The following is a 12730-nucleotide window of genomic DNA, read 5'->3' as shown; positions in this document are numbered from 1 at the left end:
CACCTCGGGACCCGACGGCCCTCCGCCACCTCGGGGACCGATGGCCCTCCCCCACCTCGGGGCCTGACGGCCCTCCGCCACCTCGGGGCCCGACGGCCCTCCGACACCTTGGGGCCCGATGGCCCGCCACCACCACACTGATGGAAATTCCAATAAAAATTGTTCAGAAAATGTTTTCAAAGTACTTACCATTTTAATATCACAGAATGTTAAAAAGTCAGATGGGCTTGAATCTTTTTTGCTTAGCAGCAGCTTGTGTAAGGAACACTGATCCCTACTTTTTATTGAATATTTTGGATCAGCTAACCATTCCATAGATTTTGAGAATATCCGAACTCTAGAATAGTTTGGTCTCCAATGTGAGTTGAGACTGACTGACTGACATTCGTTCCAGCCAATTGGCGCGCACGCACACAAACACACTGAAAACACGTGACCTTTCCTTACCTGGAAATATCCCTCATTTGGAACAGGCCAGGTCCTGAGGGTTCCAGATAAGGGAGGTTCAACCTGTAGTATCATACTGTTTGTCATTTAATCATTCCTGCCCTATCCACCCTATCATAGACCTTCCCTCTTTTCCTTCCTTCCCTTCGCCCCTTTCCCTGCCCCACACTTGTTAATGTCTCTAAATTTATCCAGTTCTAACAAAAGGTCATCGACCTGAAATATTAACCTTGTTTCTCTCTCCACAGATGCTGCCTGACCTGCTGAGTATTTCCAGCATTTTCTGTTTTTATTTCAGATTTCCAGCATCCGCAGCAGTTTGCTTTTATATTAATGTAATGAATGACCAGATAATGTTTTAGTGATATTGCTTGAGGCATTCACATTGGTCAAGACACTCCCCTGCTTCGCTTTGAGTAATGTCATGTGATCATTTACATCCACAGAGAGTTTACGGTGCTAGGGTTTAACATCTCATTTGAAAGATGGCACTTCACACGGTGCAGCATTCCATCAGTACGGCACTGAAATGTCAGCCTGGATTATGTGCTTAAGTTGTGGAGTGGGATTTGAACTTGGAACGTTCTGATGTAGAGGAGAGAGTGCTACCGTTCTATTGCTGGAAAGTGTACATATGTCGGCAAAGATAGATTAGACTCAATTGTGATGGCTTCATTGTTGAATACCCCGATAATACCCACTCATTGGGTCACACGTGCAGGATAGTATCTCGATTGATGTACCAGAGGGTTACTAGAAACCATGAAAGTGCACTATTTTATGATTCTGCGCCTCTAGGCAAGGCAAAAGAAAAGGAGAATATTGGAAGCTAATTAGGAATTCAGTAGAAAAGTAATAGTTCATTTAAAAAAAATACTGCAGATGCTGGAAATCTGAAATAAAAACAGAAAATGCTGGAAACCCTCAGCGGGTCAAGCAGCATCTGTGAAGAGAGAAATGGAGTTGATGTTTCAGGTTGATGACCTTTCATCAGAACACCAGAAGCCATATCCCTGACAATGACAATAATGGATGAACAAAAAGAGTGAGCCAAAAGGAGAAAGACTGACCAAAACCACTTTTTTTCTGTTAAAACTTTGTAACCATCGAGAACTTAAATGGAACCTCTGGAATTGGTAGGGCACAGGTAATGTTACAGCAGTTCACAAAGGGTTAAAACTCTTAAGTTATGTCCCTGAATTCAAAGCTTAGCATTTTCACATGGTAGGAATGATTAGCGTGTCTCATTAATTGTGGGAGGGGAAGGTATTGCTTCTCTCCTTTCATCCACCTTTGAGTAGTAGTGTAAATTGTAGGATCAGATAATTTAAATAGGAAGAGGCATACAGGCTGCCTGAGAGAAGATTCAGAGACTTGGTGCAGCAGAACCTGCTGCTTAAAGAGGCTGTAGCAGCACTGGCGAAAGCAGGCAACCTGGGTGACAAGAATGGCAGCCAGATCAAAGAAACTACAAGTGCATGTACTTTGTTTTAGATTGTATTTTTTTTTTACTGAAAACAATTCATGGCTTTATTTGGAGTTTTGCTGAACTGAATGTATTTTTCCCCTTAGGGGCAAATGCGGTGTTTCACTTTTGAACGAAACCGAGTCAGTGGCCTGCTATTTGGAAAAAGAGGTAAAGTATAGACCAACCTTTGTTGATATTGTTATGACTGACATTTGCTCAAAAATAATTTCCAGGAACTTTTTGCAAACGCTGAAATTCAGACTCTAGAAACCCTCTTTGGTGGTTTTTATGTAAAAAGTAATATTGCGGCATCTGAAAAATTGAAACATTGGCACGTTCTTGATTCAAGTGGCAATGATATTTATCCCTCTGTGATGTGCCATGTTATAATTAGTGATGCTATGATTAGAGACCCTCAGACTTTTGCAGAATGACACGGTCAGTGGAATACTGGAACTTCTCTACGGAGAGCTAGATGAGGGATTGCTGATTTCATCTAGAATAACTGCTGAATTTCAAAACCCATTGCAGATCCCTGGAGTGTTTCTTTAGAACAGCAGACAGTTACAGCACAGAAGGAAGTCATCTGGTCCATCATGTTCATGTCGGCTCTTTTGCTAGAGCAATCCAATACTAATCCCACTGTGTCGTGCTCTCACCATAGCCCTGTATCTTCCTTTGCTTCAAATATTTATCCAATTTTCCCTTGATGTAATGGTCTTTGTCTCAACTTCATCCTAAGGCAAAGCATTCCATGCTTCAACAACAGTCTGTGTCAAGAAATTTCTCCTGACCCCTTTCCTCACTGTCTGTGCCCATTTTAAATTGATGACTGCTCATTACAGACTCTGTAATTAAAGGAAATAGTCTTTCCCTGTTCATCCAATCAAAACCTTCATAATTTAAAAATGTATATTAATCCACCTCTTAATCATTTCTGTTCAAGTAAAAATAGTCCGCAAGTATCTCCAGTCTCGCCATAACTATAGTTTCTCATCCTTGGTATCATTCTGGTCAATCTATGCTGTACGGTCTCTATGATTTTAATGTGGTCTCTATAATGAAATGCCCAAAACTAAGAACAATGTTCTTAATTGTGATTTAACCAATGTGTACGGGGTACAACTGACATGATCTTTACGGCGTGACAACTGCAGGGGAGATGCAGGGAACAGCACCAACCCTTGTACATGGCCGCCTTTGACCTTACAAAAGCCTTTGACGCTGTTAACCTTGAGGGACTATGGAGCGTCCTCCTCCGATTCAGCTGCCCCCAAAAGTTTGTCGCCATCCTCCGCCTGCTCCACAATAGCATGCAAGCCGTGATCCTGACCAACGGATCCACCACAGACCCTATCAATGTCCAAACTGGGGTCAAGCAGGGCTGCGTCATCGTGCCAACTCTCTTCTCGATCTTCCTCGCTGCAATGCTCCACCTCACACTCAACAAGCTCCCCGCTGGAGTGGAACTAAACTATAGAACCAGTGGGAACCTGTTCAACCTTCGTGGCCTCCAAGCCAGATCCAAGACCGTCCCATCCTCTGTCGTCGGAACTACAGTACATGGAAGACGCTTGCATCTGCGCACGTTCCAGAAGCTGATCTCCAAGTCATCGCCAACATCTTCACAGAGGGGTACACTGAACATCCGAAAGACAAAGGTCCTCCACCAACCTGACTGCGCCACGCAGCACTGCCCCCCCCCCCCAGTCATCAAGATCCACGGCGCGGCCCTAGACAACGTGGATCACTTTCCATACCTCAGGAGCCTATTATCAGCAAGGGCAGACATCGCCGACGAGGTTCAACACCGTCTCCAGTGCGCCAGCGCAGAACTTCGGCTGCCTGAAGAAGAGAGTGTTCGAAGATCAGGCCCGCAAATCTGGCATCGAGCTTTATGGTCTACAGGGCTGTATTGCTCAGAGATGTGGACCATATACAGTTGGACACCTCAAATCGCTGGAGAAATACCACCAACGATGCCTCCGCAAGATCCTGCAAATCCCCTGGGAGGATAGATGCACCAACATCAGTGTTCTCGATCAGGCCAACATCCTCAGCATCGAAGCACTGACCACACTCAACCAGCTCCGTTCGGCGGGTCACATTCTGTCCACATGCTGGACAGAAGACTTTCAAAGCAAGCGCTCTACTCTGAACTCTTCCACAGCCAAGCGAGCCCCAGGTGGGCAGAGGAAACATTTCAATGACTCCCTCAAAACCTCCTTGATAAAGTGCAATATCCCCAGTGACACCTGGGAGTCCCTGTCCAAAGACTGCCCTAAGTGGAGGAAGAGCATCCAGGAGGGCGCTGAGCACCTCGAGTTCGTCGCCGAGAGCATGCAGAAACGAAGCGCATGCAGCGGAAGGAGTGTGTGGCAAACCAGACTCCCCACCCACCCTTTCCTCCAAAGACTATCTATCCCACCTGCGCTAGAGACTGTAATTCCCGAATTGGACTGTTCAGTCACCTGAGTGCTCACTTTTTGAATGGAAGCAAGCCATCCTCGATTTCGAGGGACTGCCTAAGATGATGATGATGAACCAATGTGTGTACAAATTTATAATGAACTTTCTACTCTTGTATCCTATGCTCCTATTTATAAAACCCAAAATGCCATTGCCACTTTTTATAACTTTCTCTACTTGCCCTCTCACTTTCAGAGGATGATGTATCATAGTCCTTGGGTATCTCCATATTTCCATTGAGTCTATACTCCTATGCCTTATTTTATATTTCCCCAAAATGTACTACCTCACACTTATCTACATTAAATTGCATCTGCCACCTGTCTGTTCATTCCACTAATCTATGTTCTTAAGTCTTTTCTAGTACTCGTTGCTGTTTTCCCAACCCCCTACATTTGTGTAATCAGAAAATGTTGAGATTATGTGCCCACATCAAAATAATCTAAATATACTGAGACCAAATTGAACATTGCACTGTCTTACCACTCCCAAACCATCTCCAATTTGAACAACACCCCTTTACCCTTCATCTTTGTTTCTTTCTTCAATATCCAGTAATAGCTTTTGAAAATAATTTTTGTGATACCTTTTTATTCATTTTCATACTCATTTTTTATTAATTCAATAAGTAGGGTATTTTAGCTTTTATAGAATTAAAATAAAAAAAATTGCAGCAGGTCGTATATTTTTCCTATTTTAAAGAAGTCACTTTTGGACTTTTGGTTGTGGTAAAATTGGACAAAATTGAAATGTTAATATTTTTAGTTGCCGAATGTAAAATTTGAAACAGTACTTCATACATCCCCAAAAAGATGCAGCGATTCACTTCCAATACTTTGCTTCACAAGAAGTAGGTCGGATTTATGTTGGAGTACTTTTTCACATTTGAACAGTAATTTAATAATTTATCATTAAAATAATTTTTAAACTCTTCATCTGATTTTAATGAAAGTTTTTAATAGAAAGTAAGGAATCTTCACTTGTACACAGGTAACTGCGGTTTTTTCTTTTACTTTACAATTTATGTTTGTATTAGGCTGTCAATCACAATTAACTTCTGCGGTTAACACACACAATTTTTGGTGATTAATGTTTTTAAACACGTTAAGTGCAGAGGTTACAGAGATAATATTGCGTTTCTGAAAAAGGAGCTCTGATGTTCAAAACTTTGTTTTCAAACACCATTAATCCCTTTTCTGTGTTTTCAAATTAAAAATATGAAATTATTTCAGTTTACCCGACAATGCTTCCTCTGGTGTTGCCCTTGTTGCTGCTGCTTCCCAGCCATCTACTAGCGGATGGAAATGTAGGATCAGGCAATAAAGAAAGAAAATAAAGGAGATTGCCAATCAGGGACTAATAGGGCTTGCCACTTGATGTTGGGTAGCTGGCGGAGTGGCATTCCGGGTTGGGTGGTCGGACAGAAAGCCCGCCAGGTTGGGGCAAAGAGGCTGGATGGGGCGCAGCACGGCAGAAAGCCATCCTTAAAAAAGGAAAGAGAGCAAAAAATAAAAGTATAAAACGGGATTCTCAAGCAAATTAAAAAAATATATTGTATTTAATGTGGACCAATATTCAACAAGATGCAATTGAAAGAAAAAGAAGGTAAAGGCAAACTAAAGCATTATGGAGAAAAACACAAAAATGAAAGACTTGTAAATGGGAAGTTTATTTTTTTTAAACGTTTTGACAGTTCATTCGATAGAAACGACTACTTGTACCTACTGTCAAACAGAGTTCCAGTGTCTCAGAACTTTAAGCAATAAAGTCAGTTTGAGTTTTTTATATAAAGCAAACTTGGATGCAGTAATTTTTTCAATTAAATGTGATTAAAATCAAGATTAACGAAAATAAAAAAAATTCATTGCAAGATTAATAGCAATTGATGTTTTAAAATTGTTTGACCTTGCACTTCTTTTGTTGCATTATGATGTTTTTTCCTGAATGATTCATGCACTCTTCCCCAGTAACATCATGATAAGGAGGCTGAGAACAACAAAAGCAAAATAGTGCAGATGTTGGTAGTTGAAATAAAAACAGAAAATGCTGGAAATACTCCTCCGCAGGTCAGGCAGCATCTGTGGAGAGAGAAACAGAGTCAACGTTTGAGGTCAATGATCTTTCGTCAGAATTGGAAGAAGGTACTTCACAACTGGAAGACGGGAAGACCTGTGAGAGAGTGGAGGGCAGGAGTGATTAAATAACAAAAGGGATATGGTGCAAGGCAAAAGCCGGTGGCAATGGGACAATAAAAGGAACATAAAATGGGTCTAGAGAAGCTGTAAATGGTAATATCAGAACCATTACCAGCATCTGGTGTCTGGAAAAATAGGAACAGTGGTTATAAACTGAAGTTTTGAGTCTGCAAGGTTCTAAAGTGGCTAATCTAAAGATGAGGTGCTGTTCTTCAAGCCTCCGTTCAGCTTTATTGGAACAGCTTTGTAGGAGGCCGAGGTCAGAGTGGGAATGGGTTGGAGAATTAAAATGGCAGGCCGACTGGAAGCTTAGGGTCATGCTTGGAGACTCAACAGAGGTGCTCAGCAAAGTGATCACCCAATCTGCGTTTGGTCTTCCCAATGTAGAGGAGACTGCATTGTGAGCAGCAAATACAGTATACTAAATTGAAAAAGGTACAAATAAATCGCTGTTTGGAAGGAGTGTTTGGGGCACTCTGGTGGGAACGAAGGTGAAAGGGCAGAAGTTGCATCTCTTGTTCTTGCATGGGAAGGGGAAGGGGAATGGGTATTGGTGGACAACAGTGTTGTGGAGGGAGCGGTTCCTTTGGAATGTTGAAAGGGGAGTGGAAGATGTGCTTGGTGGTGACATCATGCTGGAGATGATGGAGGATGATGCATTGAATGGGGAGGCTTGGTGGTGGAAGGTGAGGACAAGGGGGATCTTATCTATGGTTCTGGGAGGGAGGGGATGGTGTGAGGGCAGAAGTCTGAGAAATGGTATGGACACGTTTAAGAGCTCCGTCAACCACAGTGGAGGGGAATCCTCAGTTGAGGGAAAAAGACATATCAGAAGCACTGGTGTGGAGCGTGGCATCGTCAGAACATAATGGAATCGAGTCCTTACAGGAATCTGGGTGGGAGGAAGTGTAATTAAGGTAACTGTGGGAGCCAGTGGGCTTAGATATTGACTGCCATGCTCAGAAATGGAGATAAAGGTCGAGGAAGGGAAGGGAAGAGTCGTCCGGATGGTCCATGTAAAGATGAGGGAGGGATGGAAATTAGAAGCAAAGGTGATAAAATGTTCTAGTTCAAATTGTGAACAGGTAGCGGGAGGAAGGGGAACCTAAGTAAGACTGGAACAAGGAATATTCCATGTATCCCACGAAAGGGCAGACATAGCTTGGACCCATATGGGTTCCCATAGCGACAACTTTCATTTGGAGAAAGTGAGGGAAGTCAAAGGAGAAGTTGTTCAGCCAGGTGGAAGAGGGTGGTGGTGGTGGATGCGGACTAGTTGGGCCTCCATTCAAGAAAGAAGCGGAGGGCACGCAGGCTGCTGGTGGGGGATGGAGGTGTAGTGGGACTGAATGTCTAGTGAAAACGAGACAGTAAGGGCCAGGAAACTGGAAACTGTTCTAGTAGCGGATGGCGTCAGAAGAGTCGCGGATGGACGTAGGAAGATTACATATTACATAGGATATATGGCACAGAAACAGGCCATTCGGCCCAACCAGTCCATGCTGGCGTTTATGCTCCACTCGAGCCTCAACCACTCCCTGTGGTAGCGAGCTCCACATTCTCACCACTCTTTTTGGGTAAAGAATTTTCTTCTGAATTCCGCATTGGATTTCTTGGTGACCATCTTATATTAATGGTGACTATCTTATATTAATGGCCTCTAGTTATGCGCTTCAGAGTGGAACCATTCTCTCTCTATCCATTCTATCAAAACTTTTCATAATTTTAAAGACCTCTATTAGATCACGTTTCCTGATATGTATACCCTTGCATTGGTCTAACCAAGGTTTGATACAGGTTTAGCATAACTTCCCTACTTTTCCATTCTATACCTCTGGAAATAAACCCCAGTGCTTGGTTTGCTTTTTTTAAAGGCCTTGCTGACCTGCGTCCCAACTTTTAGCGATTTGTGTATTTGTACTTCGAGATCCCCTTTTTCCTCTACCCCTCCTGGACTCTCACCCTCCAAGTAATAAGTGACCTCCCTATTCTTCCTATCAAAATGTAATACCTCACATTTATCTGTGTTGAACTTCATTTGCCAATTATATGCCCATTCTGCAAGTTTATTAATGTCCTCCCCCAATTTGGTGTCATCCGTAAATTTAGAAATTGTGTTTTTGATTCCAAAGTCTAAATTGTGAACCACAGTGGTCCCAGCACTGATCCTTGTGGAACATTACTACCCACCTTCTGCCACCTTCTACCTTTTATCCCTACCCTCTGCTTTCTGTCTTGAAGCCAGCTAACTATCCATTCTGTATTTGTCCCCTGACTCTGCATCCTCTGACTTTGTTGATCAGTCTATTATTGGGTATCTTATCGAAGGTCTTCTGAAAATCTAGATAAATTACATCTACTGCATTACCATTGTCTACTCTCTCTGTTAGCTCTTCAAAAAATTCAATGAGGTTGATCAAGCAAGACTAGGTGAGGGGAGATAAATGAGTCGCGATAGGAAGAAATGAGTTCCGTAGGACAAGAACAGGCTGAAAAGATGAGTCTACCAGGGCAGTCCTGTTTGTGAATCTTGGGAAGGTGGTAAAAGCAGGCTGTGTGCGGTTGAGTGACTGAGGTTGGATGCCATGGTGAGGTGGGGGGGGTGGGGGTTTGGTGGTGGGGTCATGGTCCAGCGATGGTGGAGCGGCAGGGGGGTAGGAGGAGGTTTTGGAGAGTTGGCGTTCAGTATCCACAAGTTAGAGGTTTGTTCGCCAAACAAGAACAGAGCTGCCCTTGTCAGCAGGTTTAATAACAATGTCAGGTTTGGACCTGAGAACAGAGTGCTGCAAGTTCAGAAGGAGGTAGACTAGAATGAGTGAAGGGAGTAGAGAAATTGAGACAGGCGATGTCATGCTGGCAGTTCCCACTGAAAAGATCAAACGAGGGTAAGAGGCCAGAGGGAGGGGTCCAGGTGGAATGAGAGTTCTAAAGGTGGGAGAAAGGGTCCGTTGTGCAGGGGGCTGAGGAATAATCGTTTAGGGTCAGCGAGTGGAAGGGCAGAAGGGAGGGCGGAAGGGCAGAAGGGAGGGCGGGAGGGCAGAAGGGAGAGTGGAAGGGCAGAAGGGAAAGTGAAAACATGACAAAAGGTAAAATTGCAAGGAGCGATGGAATCAGAGAAAGAAGGATCAGGAGGTTCCTTAGTATGTAAGAGTTGTTGAAGCTTGCATCCTGAAAAGAATAAACAAAGTTTTGTGTTAAAGCAGCAGATGAGTGAAGAATGAAACAGGACAGCTCTGAAATAGAAGAGCTGAAGGGAGAGGTTGAGAGCGTGCACGTGTTGAGCATGGATCTCGGGAGGCCAGTGGTTCGAGGAATGCTGAATATCATGGAGATATTTGTAATCATGGGTGGATGAAGCACGAAGGATGTCGAATATATTCATTTGCTAAAATATAATTTGGATAATAAATTTGCTTATGCAGATTAATGACCATTTCTTTACTGTTATAGTACCATTAAACATTTATCTTATTGTTCTGGCCAATATTTATCCCTCAACTAACATTACTAAAATAGATTATCTGGTCATTATCACATCGCTATTTGTGGGACCTTGCGTTGTGCAAATCGAGCACTGCATTTCCTACATTACAACAGTGACGACACTTCAAAAGTACTTCATTGGCTGTAAAGCGCTTTGAGATGTCCTGAGGTCGTGAAAGGCCCTATATAAATGCAAGTTAGTCTTTATCTAGCTCCCTTTATTGCTTTGGGCCTAAGTTTCGGGCCGCGCCTAAAACGGCGCAGCCCGGACCTGGACGCCCATTTTTCGCGCCACAGAGTGCGCCTAAAAAAAACTCACCTATTCTTCGGCTCCCTGCAGGTCCTCTGGAGCTGGGCGCGGCGCAGCACGAGCTGTAGGGGGCGGAGCCAGGTCCCTGCGCTGAAAACAGTGCCGGGACCTCTGCACATGCGCGCAACAGTGGGCGCACATGTGCAGTAACTCCAGGCGCCCAAAAATGTGTGGGAGGGGCCCGAAGCACGCAGCCCCTAGCCCTGGCCAAATGGCCGCACTGGGGCTGTGTCGATAAGGCTCACCCCTCACCCGACCTGACTTAACTCCTGCTCTCCCCCCGCCGACCCGACCTCCGCTCCCCCCCCCCCCCCCGACCCGACCCGACCCGACCTCACTGCTGTAATGGAGATCAAGGGGTATGGCGAGAAAGCAGGAGTGGGGTACTGAAGTTGCATGTTCAGCCATGAACTCATTGAATGGCGGTGCAGACTCGAAGGGCCGAATGGCCTACACCTGCACCTATTTTCTATGTTTCTATGACCTCTGCGGCTCTTCCCCCCCGGCCCCGACCCGACCTCTGCTCCTCCACCCGACCCCACCCGACCCGACCTCCGCGACTCTCCTCCTCTCCCCCCCCCCCCCCACTCCCCACAATCTCCGCGACCCCCCCCCCCCCCCCCCGGACCCGAGACCCGACGCCACCTACCTGTAAATCCAGCCCGAAGTCTTTGGGCCCGGCCGTTCAACCTCCTTCCCCTCTCCCCCTCCTCCCTCCCCCTCCTCCTTCCCTTCCTCCCCCCAACCCCCTCTTCCTCCCCCCAACCCCCTCTACCTCCCCCCCAACCCCCTCTACCTCCCCCCCCCCCCCCTCTACCTCCCCCCCCCACCCTCTACCTCCCCCCCACCCTCTACCTCCCCCCCCACCCTCTACCTCCCTCCTCCTTCCTCCTCACCCCCCTTCTCCCCTTCCCCCCCCTTCTCCCCCTCTCTTCACTGTCAGAAACACACACACAGACAGACAGAGAGATAGAGACACTGACAGACATACTGGGGGGGCTGTCCCAGCACACTGTTGGAAGACTCCCGGTGCTGCAGTCGGTCAGTAGAAAATGTTTAATTTATTGATTTTTTAATTTTTTTAAATTTTTAAAAATTTTTTTGATTGATTTATTGGTTGATTTATTGATGTATTTATCATTTATTGTTGATGATGGCTCTTTATTTGTAAAACTGAAGTGTTTAATGTTTGTAAACTTCCCTTTAAACACCCCCCCCCCCCACCATTCCCTACGCCTGATTTGTAACTTACGCCTGATTTTCTAAGTGTAGACAAGGTTTTTCTGAGCGTACAAAAATCTACACTTACTCCATTCGAAGTTAGTTTGGAGTAAGTTTTCACTGCCTAAACTTTCAAACCGGGCGTAAGTGGCTGGACACGCCCCCTTTTGAAAAAATAAATCTGTTCCAAACTGAAACTGTTCTAACTGACTAGAACTGGAGCAAACTAAATGTTGAGAATTGCAATTTCTAAGATACTCCATTCTGAACCAGTTGCTCCAAAAAAACAGGAGCAACTCGGGCTGAAACTTTGCCCCTTTATTTCTTTTCTCTGATTTCTCCCATTCCTTTAACTTGTCTTTATTGTTCATTGCCTTTTACTGATATTTAGCAGAATCTAGCCTTGATTTCAAAATGCTGCTTCATTGTGGACTTTAAAAAAATTTTTTCCGGAAGTTTGAAGTTTAGTTGTGCTACATCCTTTATTTTGAAACTTGCTTACACCGACAACAAAGTGGGAGTAATGGCCTTGAAATTTTGATCGGAGGCTTCTTTTGAACGAATGCCTCCGACCGGAGAATTTTTATGAATATTCCTGGTGGTCTTGGAGGTGCCTGGGATTCCGTTGGGGAGGCCTTCTCTTCGCGCGCTGCGAAGCGCGTTCCTGTCCCCGAGGTTCGAACACAGAAGGTGCAGTCACGTGTGACGGCACAACCAATCAGGTACAGTATTCCACAGCATTTTCATTAATAGCAATGAGAACTCCATATCTGAGTTCTCATTGCTATTGATGAGAAAAAAAAACAAACACACTAAACACTATAATAAAAAATACAAAACACACTTCACATAATTAAAATTAATTGAAATTAAAGTCTTAGAAAAAATATATATTCTGCTTTTTTTTAAAGTTTTTAAAATTGTGGTTTAAAATAAACTTACCCTAGTGGGCAGGGTTTTTAAACAAAATGTGATTATTTGAATTTTATTTTATAATGTTTTGTGTGTTTTAAAACTCTTACGCCTGTAAAAATAAGCTTTGCGCCTGCTTTAATCAGGCGCAAGAGGTTTCAGGACATTTGCTGGGCAAGATATGGGTAAATATCGCAATCGCGCCCATGAGAATGTCCTAGCTGT

The 12730-nt window shown here is 44.3% G+C and overlaps 1 protein-coding gene across 1 annotated transcript in view; it reads left to right on the top strand.

The window, feature by feature from the left end:
- LOC139273064 (metastasis-associated protein MTA3-like) overlaps nt 1-12730 on the top strand; it is a 355482-nt gene that overhangs the window by 105837 nt on the left and 236915 nt on the right. The window contains exon 5 of the mRNA XM_070889376.1: nt 2020-2083. Coding sequence (XP_070745477.1) covers nt 2020-2083 — 64 coding nt within the window. The remainder of the gene's footprint in view (nt 1-2019; nt 2084-12730) is intronic.

The sequence above is a fragment of the Pristiophorus japonicus genome, chromosome 9 (assembly GCF_044704955.1).
Source record: "Pristiophorus japonicus isolate sPriJap1 chromosome 9, sPriJap1.hap1, whole genome shotgun sequence".
NCBI classification, from domain to species: domain Eukaryota; kingdom Metazoa; phylum Chordata; class Chondrichthyes; family Pristiophoridae; genus Pristiophorus; species Pristiophorus japonicus.
Note: the sequence above shows the minus strand (reverse complement) of the source record. Positions and strands in the feature narration are given on the sequence as shown.